Raw genomic sequence first — 16,728 nt, 5'->3', positions numbered from 1 at the left:
AGGGCAAAAAGTTAAGTTTTACTGTTTTTCCTAATAAACAGATGGCATTCATTTTATGGTTTCTGATGTTCCAAATTTACAGTTGTTCAATTTGCAAAATTATTTGTTACAAATGAAAACTTTACAACTGTATTAGGGAATGTACAAAAAAACTTTAAGGCTTTTTTTTTTTTGGTACTTCATTCTCATAACTATTATTCTTGTAAAATTGCACACCTATTTTTTTCCAAGAGTAGCTGAAAAAAGTTTACATAAAATCTTCTCATTAGAATGTCCTTTATGAAGAGGTTCAGAACTCAAAACTGACACATAATATTAGGTATTACCAAAGGCCCACCTTTTACATCAAGGACAAGTTGATCACTGAGATAAGAGCTGATGGTTCCATTTTTATTCAATTTCCATTTCTGCCTGAATTGACCATGCTCAGTCCATAGGGCTACTTTAGCTCCAGGTGTGTCTCGGCCCCCAATCACGTCAAGGCATGTATCACTAGCCTAGAGTAGTTAATAAATAAAATGGCAGTAATGTGTTTGCAAAAGTGAATTGAATAGGGTCACTTTTTTTTTTAGGGTCACTTTTCTATCAGGCAAAAGTCTAGACATTAAGCTGTCACTGTTTCTGACACTGTCTTAAAGAATAAATTCAGTATAATTTCAATAAGCCTTTTAAAAAAATTATTCTCAGCTGGGTACTGAAATCTGAGAATTGCAGTTCAAAGCTAGCTGGGGCAGCAAAGTCTAAGACATTCAGCTCCAATTAAAAACCGAAAGTGGTGCAGTGGCTCAGAGTGGTAGAATGCTAGCTTTGTGCAAAAAGAGCTCAGGGATAGCATCCAGGTGCTGAGTTCACGCCCCATGCCAACCCCCCCCCACACACCCCCAAAAAAATCTAAAGTGGAGGGTACAGAAACAGAAATAGAGGCGCTGTACTTGTTTTAAAAAGGACATGTGTATCTGACAACAGATGTTTGGTAATGGTTTTTTGAATTGAGATTAAATGTTAAAGCCTTGTTAGCTTTAGAGGTATTATGTCTAGCTTTAGTTTTCTATTTAAAAAATGGATAATGCTAAAGATATCCAGACAGTAATTACATTTAATTACAGTTTGAAGCAGAAGTAGATAAACCATTGGTGATACAACACAGTTTAAATTTTTTTTGACTAGTGCTGTATCCTCCATAGCATCAAGTACAAAATTTCATTTTTAAGCTTCTTCTAATAGGCTTCTAATAAGCTGCTTCTACTACTAACTATATTTGAAAAAGAGTTTTCGACATGTTTGGAATAGCAAAGACAGCAGATTTTATTCGGACTATCAAGTAAGAAACATCCAATTCAAATCCAGTAACTTAGCAAAATTGGTTTGAAAAAAATCATTAATGTACATCTGTAGTATGGGAGAATACACATCAGCATTTTTATGATCATAAGAGTGACCTATTTGTAGGAAGTTGCACTGATTGTTTCTAGGAAGTTGCTAGTTGATTTGGCAATATTCTAGTTTCTTGAAAAAAAGATTAAAAAGCCAAACATTAGAAAGTGGAGTTCCCTGTGGGTGGGATCGCTTACCTTGGATTTAAAGAGTCCTCGACAGTAGTGCCAGATCTGAGTGTCCTTTCCATTATAGGGAGAGATGCACACAGACATCGCCCTGGTGTCAGCCAGATTTCCAGTCACTGTCAGATACTTATCCTGGGCTCGGTTCTTTATTCTAATGTACACTGCAGGCTATGAATGGAGAAACAGCCATTTAGAAACAGCCTTTCCTATCAGAGGCCAGCTTGAAGGAAGTAACAGACGACTAACTTATTTCTGTCCGTTTTGCACTCATTTCTTTTAGCTAATATGTATACATTAATATTTTCTACTGATAAATACTGAGACTATTGGGCCATATAGTCTATTACACTGTTGAAAAGTAAAAGTTTCACTTCCAAGAACTCTAGCTGGGAATAGTGGTGAAAATTAGGGATTTGAAAGATTTAATATGTTTCAGCTCTTCTTAGGAAGGAAAGGATGGGGGCGAAAGACACAGCCTGAATATATCTTACAATGACACGGGAAAGACAAGAACAGTAGTCAGACATGCTGTCATTGAGCTGTGATTATAAGACGATGTTTGATGTTTTTGTTGCTTTGTATGTCCCTCCCCCACAGCATAACCTCAGTTTTCACTGTATTTGATGTTGGTATAATTTGGGGAGGGGAAGGGAAAAAATTGTTTAAACAGGGATACAGGTGGATACATTGCAACAATGAGATGCACAAGATGTTATATTGAAAAACGAACTTTACAACTTGGGCGGGGGGCGGGGAGGGCTGAAGAGGGAGATATGGGAAGGTAGGGATGGGAAGGGGAAACAAAGGAGGGAGGAGGCAGCAACGCTTGATAAGAAATGTACTCATTACCTTGCTTATGTAATTGCAACCCCTCTGTACAGTATTCTCACAATAAAAAAAAACTTACAATAAAAAAAAGACAGAATAAGAAACTAGTTCTAAGAGTGTCAATGTTAAATTCATTCAACCTGTGGTTCAGCCTTCCAGCCCTAATGTAATGAGACACAAGACACCAGTAACTCCTCCATCCTTTGATTGAGTATTGACATTCCCGCCAGGACTTGGGCTAAATAATAACAATAAATGAATAATAAGGGAACACTTTTACTCTAAGAAACTTGTGTAAATACAACATGCTACGGTGAGAGTAATGAATATCTTATTTTGAAATACATGGTACATCAACTTGAAGCTAGTTAAGTTTTAGTGAATTGCTACCGTGATTAGCACTCCTAAGAAGATTCACATTCTGAGCATTCAAATTAGCAAACAGAAGGGAAATTTGGTTATTTGAATTGGTGAACAGGAGCTGTATATGGCAATGTGTCTTAAATGTGGACTACTACTTTCACATTCAAAATGCAGAAAGATGTACTTAAAAGTCTACAATTCAGCCTGCTCTCCCACTGGAGCTATTACTAATTCTTAAAGATTCAGTGTATCTTCATTACAATTTCATTACTTTGTACATGTAAGGGAACAGGTATGACCTTCGCAGATCACAGAATTTCAATTACTTTGGGACTAAACATCAGTTTTAATCAATTAAATCAAGCAAGGTACCAATTACCCTTATTACACATTTGTAGTCTGACTCCTCTATAATTACATTTAAAAGCACTCATATGCATTGTAAGTACCTCAGTGACTTCCTAACACATATCCTCAAAGAGGCTTACATGCTAATCATTCTTCAGCTTCTATCCAGATATATTAACCAAAGCAATGCCAAATATAACCCATAAACTACCATATAAGAATTCCTGTTCAAAAGTAAATGTATTAACTACCCATCTTATGTAACTGTAACCCTTCTGTTCATCACCTTTGCAATTTTTAAAAAATTAAAAATAAATGTATACTCATGTAACTGTAACCCCTCTGTACAGTATTTTTAAATAAAAACATATGTTAAAAAAAAAGAATTCCTTTCTTGGCTTTCCAAAGACTTTGGTTTAAATAAGCAATAGAAAATAACTATTAAGTGTTTCTTCAGTGTAGGAATAAAATAGCTTCTAAAATAAAATACAGGAGAAGACCAGGTTATTCGTTGCCTCAGGAAACCTAAATATGGCCCCTATCATGACCAAGACTGACAACTAAGAAAAGGAGAGCTGGGATATGGCTCAGTGAATGATAGAGCATTTGCCTGGTATGCATGAGGCGTTGGGTTTGAATAGCACTGAAATATTTCCCAGTGTTAACTACTACTAAGAGTCACAGAATTTTGTAGTTAATAAAGCTAAACTGAAGTCCGAATTCTACCTTGTCTTTCCTTATGAATTTCCAGTGGAATGAGTCATCATCCCATGAACTAGAAATGAGGGCTTAGAGACGCACAGGTCGTAAAATTATGTGCCAGATACTCTGCCAGGAGAGCCGGTAGTGCTTTGGTATACCTCTGGCTCTCTTAAGCAACACTTTACTACCACAGTAATACAAGCCAGATGTTCTAAGAGACCCTTTACAACCCTTCTCCAAACCAGGCACTGCCTGTGGCTTTTTGATGATTCTATATCATTTTACATTTTCAAAACATAAACTGTACTTTAGGCAAAACTAATGTCTGTCTTTGGACCTTCCATCACAATTACATGATATCAAACAGTCAGTTTTCCATTTGTGCATTCATTTCTTCATTGAGTGAACAGTCCCTGAGCTCCTACCAGGTGCCAGATATTGTGTCCTAGCCCAACAGCCAATTCTTGTTGGGATTTCTGGTACAGAAACTATTTATATGGCTATAAACAACATGGATGGTCTTACAGAGAAAAGAGCCAGGTGTTTTAGGATCTCAGCCTGGAAAAGGGTATGGAAAGGCATCTTTGAGGATGTGACATATTTATTAAATTCTGATGGATGTTTAAGAACTAGCCAGGAGGACTATAGTGGGGCCTCAGTACTGCCAAAACAAATGAACAACCAAAGTCACAGTTACTAAGTATGCTACAGATGGATGTGATAGCTCACATAATCAATCCCAGGTGAAATCCCAGCTACTTGGGAGGCAAGGATCTGGAGAACACAATGAGCCCGAAGTTACCAGGACTCCAGTACACAAGTTAGGTATAATCCTCATTACATGAGAGGCATAGGTAGGAAGGTCATAGTCATAGGCTTGCCCAAGCAAGAAAGGAGTTGACACTACCTGAAAAATAACTAAAGCAAAGGTTGACAGGTTATGGTTCCAGTGGTAGAGTGCTTGCCTAACAAGTACATGGTCCTGAGTTCACTCTGAGGATATTCAAAACAAAAACCCCTAACTAGACAAAGAACGAAGAACATTCTTCAAAGTGGGCATGACCTTGTTAGCAACCTGCACTTCGATGCATGTCACAGCTGCCTGAATGAGAAGGAGATGGAGGAGGGATGAGCTGGTGAACTGGGGGAGGGGGAATTAAGATCACACGGGCTGAAGAGCTGAGTGAATCCTGGTTGCAGTGGGAAGCTTTTCAACAGAAGCCTGAAAAAGCAGTAGGTGTGCAATAAATATGTTTTCATTAAATTCCCAGGATCCAGCCTGGGTATTATGTAAGTCGGGGGAAAATCCTAATATTAAGAAAGCAAAATGAGAGTAATACCAAAGTCCACTCTTCTTTCTCTCATTTTCCACAAGGCTTATTTTTCTATGAAAAATGAACATGACCAATAAAGGTTTGGACTCAGAGCTAAACCTCAGATACAATATGGTGAACTGGCTAGAATCTACAAGATTCCCTGCATACTAATCCACTCCCCTGCTGCATCAAAGGCTACCACAGCCAAGATAGAGAATCAACCCAGATGCTCTTCAGTGAACGAATAGATCAGGAAAAATCGATCAGTATATATACATATTCTGAAATTCTTTGCATCTGTTGGCAACAATGATATTGTACCATTCGTAAGGAAATGGAAATATCTGGAAAAAAATTATATTAAGCAAAGTTAAGCAGACCCAAAGAAACATACGTTGCATGGTTTCCCTCATTTGTGGTAATTACGAAGTGTCTGTAAATTTATAAGTAAACACATTGGAATGTAAAAGATTAAAAAATACACTTGGACATGATCAACTATTATACAGAACACTAGACATTCACACAGTGAGACTAAAGAAGGATATTCCTAGGAGAGGATCACAAAGGCTCAATAGCTAAGAGGATATGATTGTGTAAAATGATATTTATCGAAATGAACTCCAAGAAGTGGAAGCAAGAGGTTTTTTTTGTTATGTTGTTTTTCTTTAGGTTATTTTTCTCTTTTGTCGCTGTTTTTGCTTTTGTGTCCTTTTGTCTTGTATATAAGTTTTGTCTTGGGAAGCATAAAGAGGCACAGAAATGGTAGGACATGAACAAATGCAGCAGTGATATTCACTAGACTCTATGTTGAAAATGAACTATATATCTTATGGGGGACATGAGGAGAAAACTGAGACAAAGCAAGGGAAGGGGTGACACTGTTCAAAAAGAAATGTACTCTTTACCTGACTTAGGTAAAGAGTAACCCCTCTGCACATCACCTTAGCAATAACAATAAAAAAGGCAAACTAAATTAAATTTCCAATGTATAAAATACTGTTGTTTATAACATTTCTACCAGAAAATCAAGTAGCTTGACTCTCATGGTTCTTTGGTCGTTACCTGCTTCATGGGACGGAGGGAACCAATTGTTTTCCACCCACTAAACTCTGTCCAGTTTGGGATCTCGTTAGGTTCAAGCAGAATCTGTCTTCCCAAGAAATTGGATCCTTCATATGCTATCCATCTATAAGAAAGTAGTAAAGAAAAAAGAATGAAAACAACAACAAAAAGGAGTCTAGGCAAAAGTCCCTGCTACCATACTTATGGGTCCATTCTTTACAATTTCTGAGGTTACAGATTTAAGGTAGAATCCCCTATTTCCCTAATAGAGCCAACAAGAAGGCCTTGGAGAAAATGGATTGGACTTCAGAAGATCAGATTCCTTTTAGGTTACTACCAAAATGAAGTAAAGTTGTATCCAAGTCAGAAATTCTATATTCCTTTAGAGCACAAAGACTTTTCTCATAGCTTTTCCTTCTTTTGGGGGAGGGCAGGGGGTCTGACTCTGGGCCTGAGCACTGTCCCTCAGTTCTTCAGCTCAAGGCTAGTGCTCTACCACTTGAGCCGCAGAACCAATTATGGTTTTTTCTCTTTATGTGGTGCTGAGGAATAGAACCCCAGGGCCTCATGCATGCGAGGCAAGCTTTCTACCACTGAACCACCTTTCTAGCCCCATCTTTGTGTGTGTGTGTAGAGACAGAGAGAGAGAGAGAGAGAGAGAGAGAGAGAGAGAGAGAACTTATTGATAAGTTACAATTAAATAGCCTGATGGCTTGTTGGGGAATAAAAGATCAAACAAAACAAGACACCATCTCTGGGCAGCCCAGCCCTAGTTCCTGGCCTCTGCCTTCTTGCTGAACGCCTTGGATGATGAGGCTTTGGTAGACAGCCCTGGCTTCCTAGGGCCCTTGGGGGCCCGTGTCTTCCTGAACACCTGCACAGGCTGTGCCTTGGGTGCGTTCTCACTGTTCTGATAGCATTTTAACATTCAATGACAAGACTATAATCTCCCTACCATTATTCAAGAGGCCCTTAGGAAATTGTCATGTGCACTTCAAGGCCTTATGTGTAACATCTTTCAGCTGTATCTTTTCTCACAAGTCCATCCATAATTTCTCAAAGTCACCAAAGCCTACTTCAAAGAAGATCCCCCTCTGTTACTTCGAGGGTGCTCCCCTTCACAAATCCTCTCCAATACCCTTCGCCTTGAATCTAAGTTGTGCTAGGGTGTAGAGGTTCCTGGGGCCTCAGCCAGGAGTCTTGAGATATATACAGTAGCACATAGGCATGAACTCTTCCCTTTAGAGGCTGACTATGGCAAGATGGCAGTGTGAAAAAGCTATCAGGACCTTGACTAAAAAAGTCTGCTGAGCCCTGCTTTGGGTAGTTGCCAAGCTTCACACTAAGGAAAAAGGGTGAGATTGACAAGCGCACCCAAGTTCTCAGCAGGACTCAATGTCCCAGCTGACAGCCATGGGAGAGTGACAGGAGAAGGGGCTGTCTTCCTTGGTTTGGACCAGGCAGCTGGTGTTGCATTAGGGATTGCTTCATTTTGAACCAAGGGATGCAAAGCCATGGAGCTGAGCTTACTGAGCACCAAGGAAAGGCTGTTAGAGGGTTAGTCCTCAGGAACATGTTCACACATGGTCAAGGGCTTTCTATGGTTTGGATGAATGTCTTCCAAAGGCTCATGTGTTAGTCTTAGCTTCCAGCATGGATCTACTGGGGCTGGAACCTTGAGGAGGCAGTGCCTACTGGGGAAGCTCTTAGAACATTAGGGACATGACCTGGAAGAGAATTGTGAGGTCCAAACACATTTCTCTTCCTCTTACATCTTGGCTTACAATATATGCACCTCATACTCCTACCCTGATAGGCTTCCCAGACGCTTTAAGCAATGAGGTCACTATTCTTGGGCTGGAACCTTCAGAACCAAGAGGCCAAACGAGTCTCTTCTATGTTAACTGTCCCGTATATTTTGTTATAGTGTTGGGAAGTTGACTACTACAGGGTTGCTGTGATGGCTGTGGCATCAGTCCTTCTGTTTTCCAAATGAAAACTTCTTTACACTTAGAAAGGGAAATACTCCTTAGGAGCTTGTAGATTGGTTTGGGCATGAAATTGTGGGGAGAAAATGTACTGAGGAAAGCTTGATGTATGAAAACTGTGAAAGCCTGGGTAGAGATGACTAAACTATTATAAGGAAAAGACTGTTGTGTGTCCCTTCAACAAGCGATCAGGCCTGGCCATCTTGTGGACAGATCAATGGGATAGGTGATAGATACTCTCCCATCTTCATCTTGCCGATAAAAGTCTAAGGGCAAAAAAATCTCTGAAGCTTCTAGATTCTTGAAATAAGTGAGTTATAAAATCAGGGCAAGATTTTAAATAAATGCACCTAGTTATATATTGAGTTTAATGAATTCCACAGGTGAAAAAGCTGTGTGGGGTAATGCTTTAAAGCATGGGCCTCATTATCATCATAGATCAAAGACATGACATAAAATAGGGATTCAAGAAAACAACTTGTCACTGAGGGTAGATGGTTATGCTTTAAATGGTATCCTGTAAGTGATCTACAGCCTAAGAAAGTCTTTCAACAGCCCTCATTCTTCTTTAATCTGTGCAGCAGTTCTTTTCATAGAGAATCTAGAATAATGGGTAGCTCATAAGCCAAAGACAATAGAATGTCAAGATGAAAGAGCACCAGTTTTCCAAAAAAGAGTAAAAAATAAAAATCAGTGTGAGTCAAATATCAATTTAACTCAAGAATATAAAAAATGAGTAGAAAAATGTGAATGTCTTAACACCACAGGGATGTTAAAATTCAGTTCAAATGGACTTAAGTAGTAAGTAATATCCTAGAATCTTATGCTAGGAGAGAGAAATCCATTTGTATGAATAAACCCCAAACCATGTAAATGCTTTGCAGGAGAAAACTTAAGCTATAATACATATGAATAATAGAAAAGTCATTTATTATGATAGTTGGCTTAATTTTCAATTTATCCTCCTGGCTTCCTTGATTATCCTCAGGTATTTAAACAAGCTGAGTTGATTATCTGATACTTTAAAAGCCATGAAAAATAAAAACAGCCAATTTTATATTAGTCATCAAGAACTCTGTGTGTGTGTGTGTGTCTGTGTGTGTGTGTTTGTGTGTGTGTGTGTGTGTATGTGTGTGTTTAGATAACTTTTGGTACTACACACCAGAATGCAGAAGTAGGAACTGCTTTGTATGCCAAAGCTTTCAAAAATGGCCCAAGAGGCAGATTTTTCAGGAAGAAAGTAACCTCAACTTCAGGCAGACCTCTCACAATTTTTGTTATAAACAAAAACTCAAGTACATACCTCAGTTCTGTACTAAAAACTTTTATTTTCCTTAAGGCAAATACCCATATTATCTAAGTTCAAGCTCTATGCAACCCAGATCTATCCCAATAACCTAACTAAACAAAGTCGTTTGTAAGCAGGCTATGTCAAACAATATGATCCTCATGAGAATGACTGCCCTGCAGGGAACTGCTCTAGAATAAAGCTGTCAAATCAAAATACAACAAAACAGTCTTAGTCCTGCACTTAGTCACTTGCTTACATAGGCAATGGTATTCACAGTCAAAACTGTTGACTTAATGAAAGTGCATTCAGTCAGGGAAGGTCATCTGGTTGAACAAATGAATGACACATGGGATGGCAGCTGTCCCCCCCAAAGGAATCTTATCCCCTACTACTGCAGCTACTACCTACTGATGTGGTTCAGCGTTTGTTTACTTAAACACAATCTGCATTGAGATAAAGATGAATGAGAATAGTGTGACATCAAAACACCACACATAGGGAAATAGGCAGCCATGAAACTCTGTCCTAAAACAGAGACATGTACTTACAGTCCGCTTTTCACCCACACAGACTGGGTATAGAAGTGCAGGTCCTTGTTCAAAACGGAATTCACAGCCTCTTCGAGATGTAACTCTCGTCCCTCACAGTGTTCCAAAGCAAAAAGACTGATGGAGGGTTCTTCAAAAACCTAATGGCACAAATCAGAGAAGATACCGCCATAAAGAGTGTCATACTTCAGCAAAATCCCATTCTGAAAGCAGGCTATCCGGGAGTCATCCATTTTCAAGTTCTGTCTTCACCATTCTCTCTAAAGACGGAAGTATCAAAACTGCATTGGTGGGCATTAGATTCTGCTCATAATTGTATTCACTATTTTGTAAATTAAAATTGAATCTACAGAAACACAATCTTCAGCAAACTGCATGGTGTAGTCTAAGCATAGTTTCTGAGATTACTAATAGGGAAACATGTGCATCATATGAGGTGGATGGATTTCAAAATAAAGTTCATTATTTAAAAGTTAAAAAATAAAAAGGATTGGGGGGGAGGGGGGAGGCTGGGAAGGGATGTGAAGGGTAAACCAAAGGAGGAGGCTGCAATGCTTGGTAAGAAATGTACGCATTATCCTGCCCATGTAATTGTAACCCCTCTGTACAGTATGTTCACAAATAAAATAAAATTAAATTTAAAAAATAAAAAGGATCTTTATCTCAAAATAAAAATGACACAGTAACATCTGGTTCCAGGTTGATTACTGTTACTGAAGTTTTGTGGAACTCCATTGTGGACCACTTATTGTTGCTGCTGCTGCTGCTGCTGCTGCTGCTGATAGTTTGAGTTGACAATGATGGAATGGAATGGCGCCCTCATTTCCAAGACTATCACAGAAGCAGTGGCTGGAAATGCAAGCCTTCATGATATCTAAACTTTTAAATACATCTATATACATTTTTAAAGACAGGGTCTCACTGAGTTCCTATGTAGCTTAGTCTCATTGAGTTCCTATGTAGCTTAGTCCAGCTTGACCTGATCTTTCTTGCTAGAATTAGATATAACTCAACTGAAGTCTGGTCATGTTTGCCTGCAAAGCTCAGGATTGAATTCAGAACCCTGTGCATGTAAACATTTTTCTGCCCAGCTACCATCCATCAGCCCAAAAGACATTCTTGCATTAAAACACAGCAAGACTGTCTAAGTAAAAGGATAGTTTCTCCATTAAAATTAAGTATTCCTTCAACTCGTGTCAGACAAAAATAGAATCAATAATACTTTTTCCTTCATTAATATGTTCAGGACACCATGCTAAGAGACTTTAAGGAATGACAAATCAAAACAAGGCATGATCCCTTGTGTTTTGGGCATTACTTAACTAATAGGTAAGTTAGATGATTTGTTAGAGCAAAATATCCTTGTGAGAAATAGCCTTCAGTAGAGGCTATTTTGTTTTAAGCAGAAGCAAGCAGAAATTTATGAAGCTGCATGGGCATTTGGTGTCTTAGCTGTCTTCCATGATGCAAAAGATCCCGAAAGCAGATGTGGTGGGAGAAGAAAGAATAGGAAAAAGCAAGGGGCACAGAAACCCATGGGATGTTAGGGACATGGCCTGAAGCCCTTCTAAAGTATATGGAGTCCAACAAGAAGCACTGTGGTTACTCTGTATTGAATTCCCTGCTTTTCCTCTTGAATTTAGAGTTAAGAAACAGATTTGTTAATACAGATAAGTCCCTGATAGCTTTTGAACTAAGGCTTTTGACTAAGATGAGGCTGGGTTATCTAGCTAGCTATACAAGAAACAACACACTGGATGGAAGGACTTATTAGTGTTCAAAGGACAGTAAATAAACTATCAAAAAACAATTAGCACTCACAGACACACTTTCATCAGAGCAAAAATCAACTGCATGAGAGTCATTCCTTGCTGTAGTGTCTAGAATAGTAAAGGAGGAGGAACTACTTAAATGTCCATGAAATGAAAAATTTTCACACAAGAATCCTACATAACTGTAAAAAGTAATGAGGAACTCTTGATGGAAATATTGCTAACATATATATTACTTAATACCAAATACAAAGTGGGGGAGCAGAAAAAGAGCCTGGCTAGGCAGCAAATGCAAAGGTTCCCCTGGCCATATAGTTTCTGCCTTCTTCATTGTGGCCTTGAGCAGTAGTTCAGGCCACTGGAATCCTGGCTCACTACCCTGGAAAGTCTAACAGGTGAACAACAGGCTTGAGGTGTGTGGCTGAATCAGAGGAGCTAGACAGGTGAAAAGCATGTGCAGGCTGAGTGGAGCCTCTGATTAAGAGTTTGGGGACTGATAAGGCTGGAGAACTGTCCATTGATCTCAGAAATTATGTAATGCTCCTGGAGAGACACTTTATTGAGCTCCATGAAATCAATCTCAGGTGATGGCCAACCCTGGGGATCCCTCCTGTCAAGTGAGAACTCTGCTTATCTTTTCTTCCCTAAATCTTTGCTATTTTAGTTCTCCCTCTTTGTCTTCAAAACCACCAAATAAAGGACCAGCCAGTTTTTCAGAGTCAGCGAAGGATAGTATTAAGATAGCCTACTTCATGTGCAACCATACTGTAGGAAAGGGAAATGTATGCACTGACAAAAAAAATTATGTGCTTACATACACTGACTATTCTTCTAGAAAAAAAATAAAAAAACAGTACTCATGACTGCTGGAATATAGCATCTGAAAAGACATAAGATATGAATGGGGTAGGTTAAAATGAAGGTTTTCAGTGAATGTCTCCTGGTAATTTTGATTTTTTAATCACAGGAATATATTACTTATTCATAAATTTAAACTAGTAATTGTTATACACATCTTTGCACTATGTGTGAAGTTTGTTTCTTTTTCGTGTGTGTGGCGGGGGGGGGGGGGTCCTGGGGCTTGAACCCAGTGCCTGGACTCTGTACTTGAGCTTTGTTGCTAAAGGCTAATGTTCTACCACTTAAGCCATAGATCCATTGCCAAATTTTTGGTGACTAACTGGAGATAAAGAGTCTTAGAGACTTTTTTGCCTGGGCTGGCTTCAAACCTCAATCCTTAGATCTTGTTCTCCTAAGCAGCTAGGATTATAGGGGTAAGCCACCAGTGCTTAACTCTGTGTGTGTGTGTTTGTGTGTGTGTGTGTGTGTCTTAAAATAGTGTTCAGAAAATTTTGACAACCATACAAGTAAAGAGGAGAGAGATGCAAAGATTATGAATGAACTGGTAAAATATTTGAGGCCAATGAATAAAAGAACTAGATCTGAAAGGTCAGAGAGGAAGAAGTTAAGAGTAAGATATAGCAAGGGAAACTCTCCACATGGTGAAGTAGACATACTAAGACAACTAGAATATACAAGAAAAAATGTAAATTATGGCTGGGAGAATAGTGGCATATTTTTTAATCAGTAAGGAAATCAGAAGGAAAAGCCTGCTCCAGAGCTAAGAACTCAGGATTAGAACTAGATGTTTTCATGGTGAGCAAGAGGCAGAATAGCCTTAAAAGAGATGACAAAAATGCACTGGACATTTTTGGAGTTAAGTGAAAAACCAGGCACAGAAGACAGGTTTAGAAACTCATAGGCTAGATAACCACTAGACAGCCAGGAGTGAAAGAAGGGAGGATATTCCTGAGCTGATATACACCAGTAGGTGTGATAAAAGAAAGTTAGCTCTCAGAAGGGACTAACCAAACACATTCAGAGGAGTGTTAAAGCAGAGCTGTTTTTATTATGCTACTAAAAGAAAACGGTAAGAAAGAGTATCCCATAGCATCCAACCTTCTGGCAACAATGAATTAAGAATGACAGCAATAAAGTTATTTAGGTTTGGCAGTCAAGAACAGATGTCAACCTTGATGAGCACTGTTTCAGTGGTATGCCAGAAATTAGTGGTGAATCTGTGCTGTAACCGTGAGAAGCAAGTGGTGAGAAATAGCTGACAGGATGTACACACTAGACAATTTGGTGAAGAGAAGAGGTAGGACCAAGTGAATGTTCTCTTGGATACGATGGAAGGTCACAATGCACAGAAAGAAACAATGATAGAAGAGGGATGACTTCGGAAGAGGAGTGAGAAGTCCAATCTGCTCTGTCTATCAGTTCAGAACAAGGGAAAGGACCACACTGGAAACCATGAACTGTACTTCCCATGGAAATGGGAAAAGGATGCTGAGAAACTTCCCTTTAAAGTAAGGAAATGTGGCATTCTCTGTTGTCTCTGTACGGAGGTTGCCTGCTGATGAGAAAGGCCTTGCTCAAGTTTGTGTACACTACAAATGGTAGACCCGGCTTTCCAATACGGAAGCTACTTGCCAGAGATGGCCAAGGAGGACTTGGCATATGACTCACATGATTAAAAGACTGAATTTATTACACTTAAAATTAAATATCTACATATGACTACTGGTCTCATATGAGATGGTACAGACGTAGGACTTAGAAACCACTGGAAAGTAAAGTAGGAAAGTCAATAGACTTGTTTTCCTTCATTAAACCGCTTACTGAGACAGGAATAGAAATTCATTACAAGTCATTGAGTTACTGATCATTCCCAAGTGCAAAATAAAAATTAGAAGTGTCATAATAGTTCATAAAAGTAACTGAAAGTCAGGAAACAATCAAAATCCACAGGTAAGATTTATTTCTGACTTTATGATTAAGGTTTTTTTTTTAAATATCCTTACAAGGTTTTAAAAATAGCATTTTCTGCTGAAATAAGGATACAGGTTGACCCATTGTAACTATGAGATGTACAAGACACTATGTTAAAAATGAACTGGACGCAGGGAGGGAGGAGTTGGGAGAGGTGGAGAGGGAAGGGATAGTAGGGGAAACACACAGGAAGAGGTAACAATGCTCGATAGGGTATGTACTCATTACCTTATTCATGTAACTGTAACCCCTCTGTACACCATTTTTACAAGAAAAATATATAAAATAGCATTTTTGCTTACTTCTACTTGAGTTGAGATCTGGTAAGGAAAGGCAGATAGGCTAGGAGCCTAGACAAGAGTCACAATCAAAAACAAGCAGTCTCCTCGGTGAAGAGACTGAATTGCTAAGCATGACAGACACCCACATTGGAGGCAATGGTAGAGTAGTATAACATTTGTAGCTCAGAGGAGAAAAAAAATAACATCTTAGTATGAGAATGTCATTTAAATGGTATTTATTATTCTAAGCAAAACAGAATCTGTGAGCATTCATCCTGTTCCTTTTGGAGACCAGAGAAATCGTCAGGAAGGCTGCCCTGGCCCCCAAACAGTCTTGTGACCTGGCACTTCTAGGCATTTCTTTTTGTGAAAGATGACAAGTTTGACAGAATAGTCCATGAAAATGATTTAAATCTATTTCTTCAAAACTGATTTATGCGAATTCAGAAGAATGTAGACAAGGATGAGTGTAATGATATTCTGAAGAATTTGGGTGAAGTGCACTTTAAGAGGAGTGTTAGATGCACTGGCAAATAACATGAGCTGGCAGTATCAAGCAAAGCAGAAGGATGGCCAGTAAGTACACTAACATAGAGGAATAACTTAGCTCTGTTAACTATAGAAAGATATCATCATGTAGTCCATCTATCAAAGTTTTTATCTACCCAAGGTTTCTAAAATTAATGGGGGAAGGGGCTTCTTAACTGCCTTCAAGTTATTAAGTGATAGGTATACATTGAACTTGATTTCTTTCATTTAAATGTTTTAATCTATTAGTACAATAAAATGTATAAATGTACTTAATGTATACATGGACTTGAAAGTTAGGAAGATTAGGAAAGCTAACACAGTGCTAGCTAATCTGGGCAGGGTGGGGGAAGGGTGACTAATAGCTAAGCAAAAATACAGAGTGCTGAAAAATGATTTTAAAATCATATTTTATGATGCAATATCCCAAATATGAAAGTAGGAAGACAGATGGTAAAGTAATCTGAACTTTCCAAGAATAACAGAAACCACCAGAAGTTGATTACAATTTGAGCTCTATAAATGTCATGGTCTCAGACCATGTTAAATGAGAAGAAAGCCAGGCATGCAGGGCTGAAGGCTCTTCTTGACTCTCAATAGGAAAAGGACATTTTTGCCAGGTCAAGTCTAAGCCATGCAAAGAGTTTCTAAGGGGGGGACATGGTTATGAAAGAAAAAGAATATTTCAATAAATTATATAAATGAAAATTTAAAATTAAAGACAAAAGATTCATATCTCTCCAGCCCAGCGACTGAAATATTTTGTGAGAATAATAGGAATAATTAACCTATATAGTACTTAATATATGTTTGGCATTATTCTAAGTGATGCAGGATAGATACTAATCAGGAGGCTGAGACCTAGACCTGGCAGAGAAAACTTCAAGACGCCATCTCCAACCAAACAGCAAAATGCTAGTTTGTAGGCATATAAGTTGTAGAGTGCCAGCCATAATCAAGAAAGTGGAGCTGAACAAGAACATAATGCCCCACATTCAAGTCCCAATAGTAGCACACACATACAAAAAGAACTAAGGACCTTGAGAAGGGGACATTATTCTAAATTATTCAGGTAAGGCCAGTTACAAGAGAGGCAGGAGGGACAGAGTCAAAGGATAAATCAAAGCAGAGTTTGGAGTATTACATTTTAAAGATGGAGGAAAACCCTGGATCAAGACAAGCTGGTGATGGTCTTTGGAATCCAGAAGAAAGACAGTCTGTTCTCTAGAGATGGTCTATTCTGTAGAGATCACCAGAAATAACAATTGCTATCAAGACTCTAATTTACTATAAGACCAATGTGA

The 16,728-nt window shown here is 38.6% G+C and overlaps 1 protein-coding gene across 1 annotated transcript in view; it reads right to left on the bottom strand.

Moving 5' to 3' along the window:
- Positions 1-16,728, bottom strand: part of Crybg3 (beta-gamma crystallin domain containing 3) — a 106,729-nt gene that overhangs the window by 2,092 nt on the left and 87,909 nt on the right. The window contains exons 18-21 of the mRNA XM_013024151.1: positions 10,012-10,151; positions 6,185-6,308; positions 1,572-1,730; positions 338-497 (exon numbers count right to left, since the gene is read on the bottom strand). Coding sequence (XP_012879605.1) covers positions 338-497; positions 1,572-1,730; positions 6,185-6,308; positions 10,012-10,151 — 583 coding nt within the window. The remainder of the gene's footprint in view (positions 1-337; positions 498-1,571; positions 1,731-6,184; positions 6,309-10,011; positions 10,152-16,728) is intronic.

The sequence above is a fragment of the Dipodomys ordii genome, unplaced genomic scaffold (assembly GCF_000151885.1).
Source record: "Dipodomys ordii isolate 6190 unplaced genomic scaffold, Dord_2.0 Scaffold73, whole genome shotgun sequence".
In the NCBI taxonomy this organism is placed as follows: Eukaryota; Metazoa; Chordata; class Mammalia; order Rodentia; family Heteromyidae; genus Dipodomys; species Dipodomys ordii.
The sequence above is the reverse complement of the archived record's forward strand: the minus strand, read 5'-3'. Positions and strand labels throughout refer to the sequence as shown.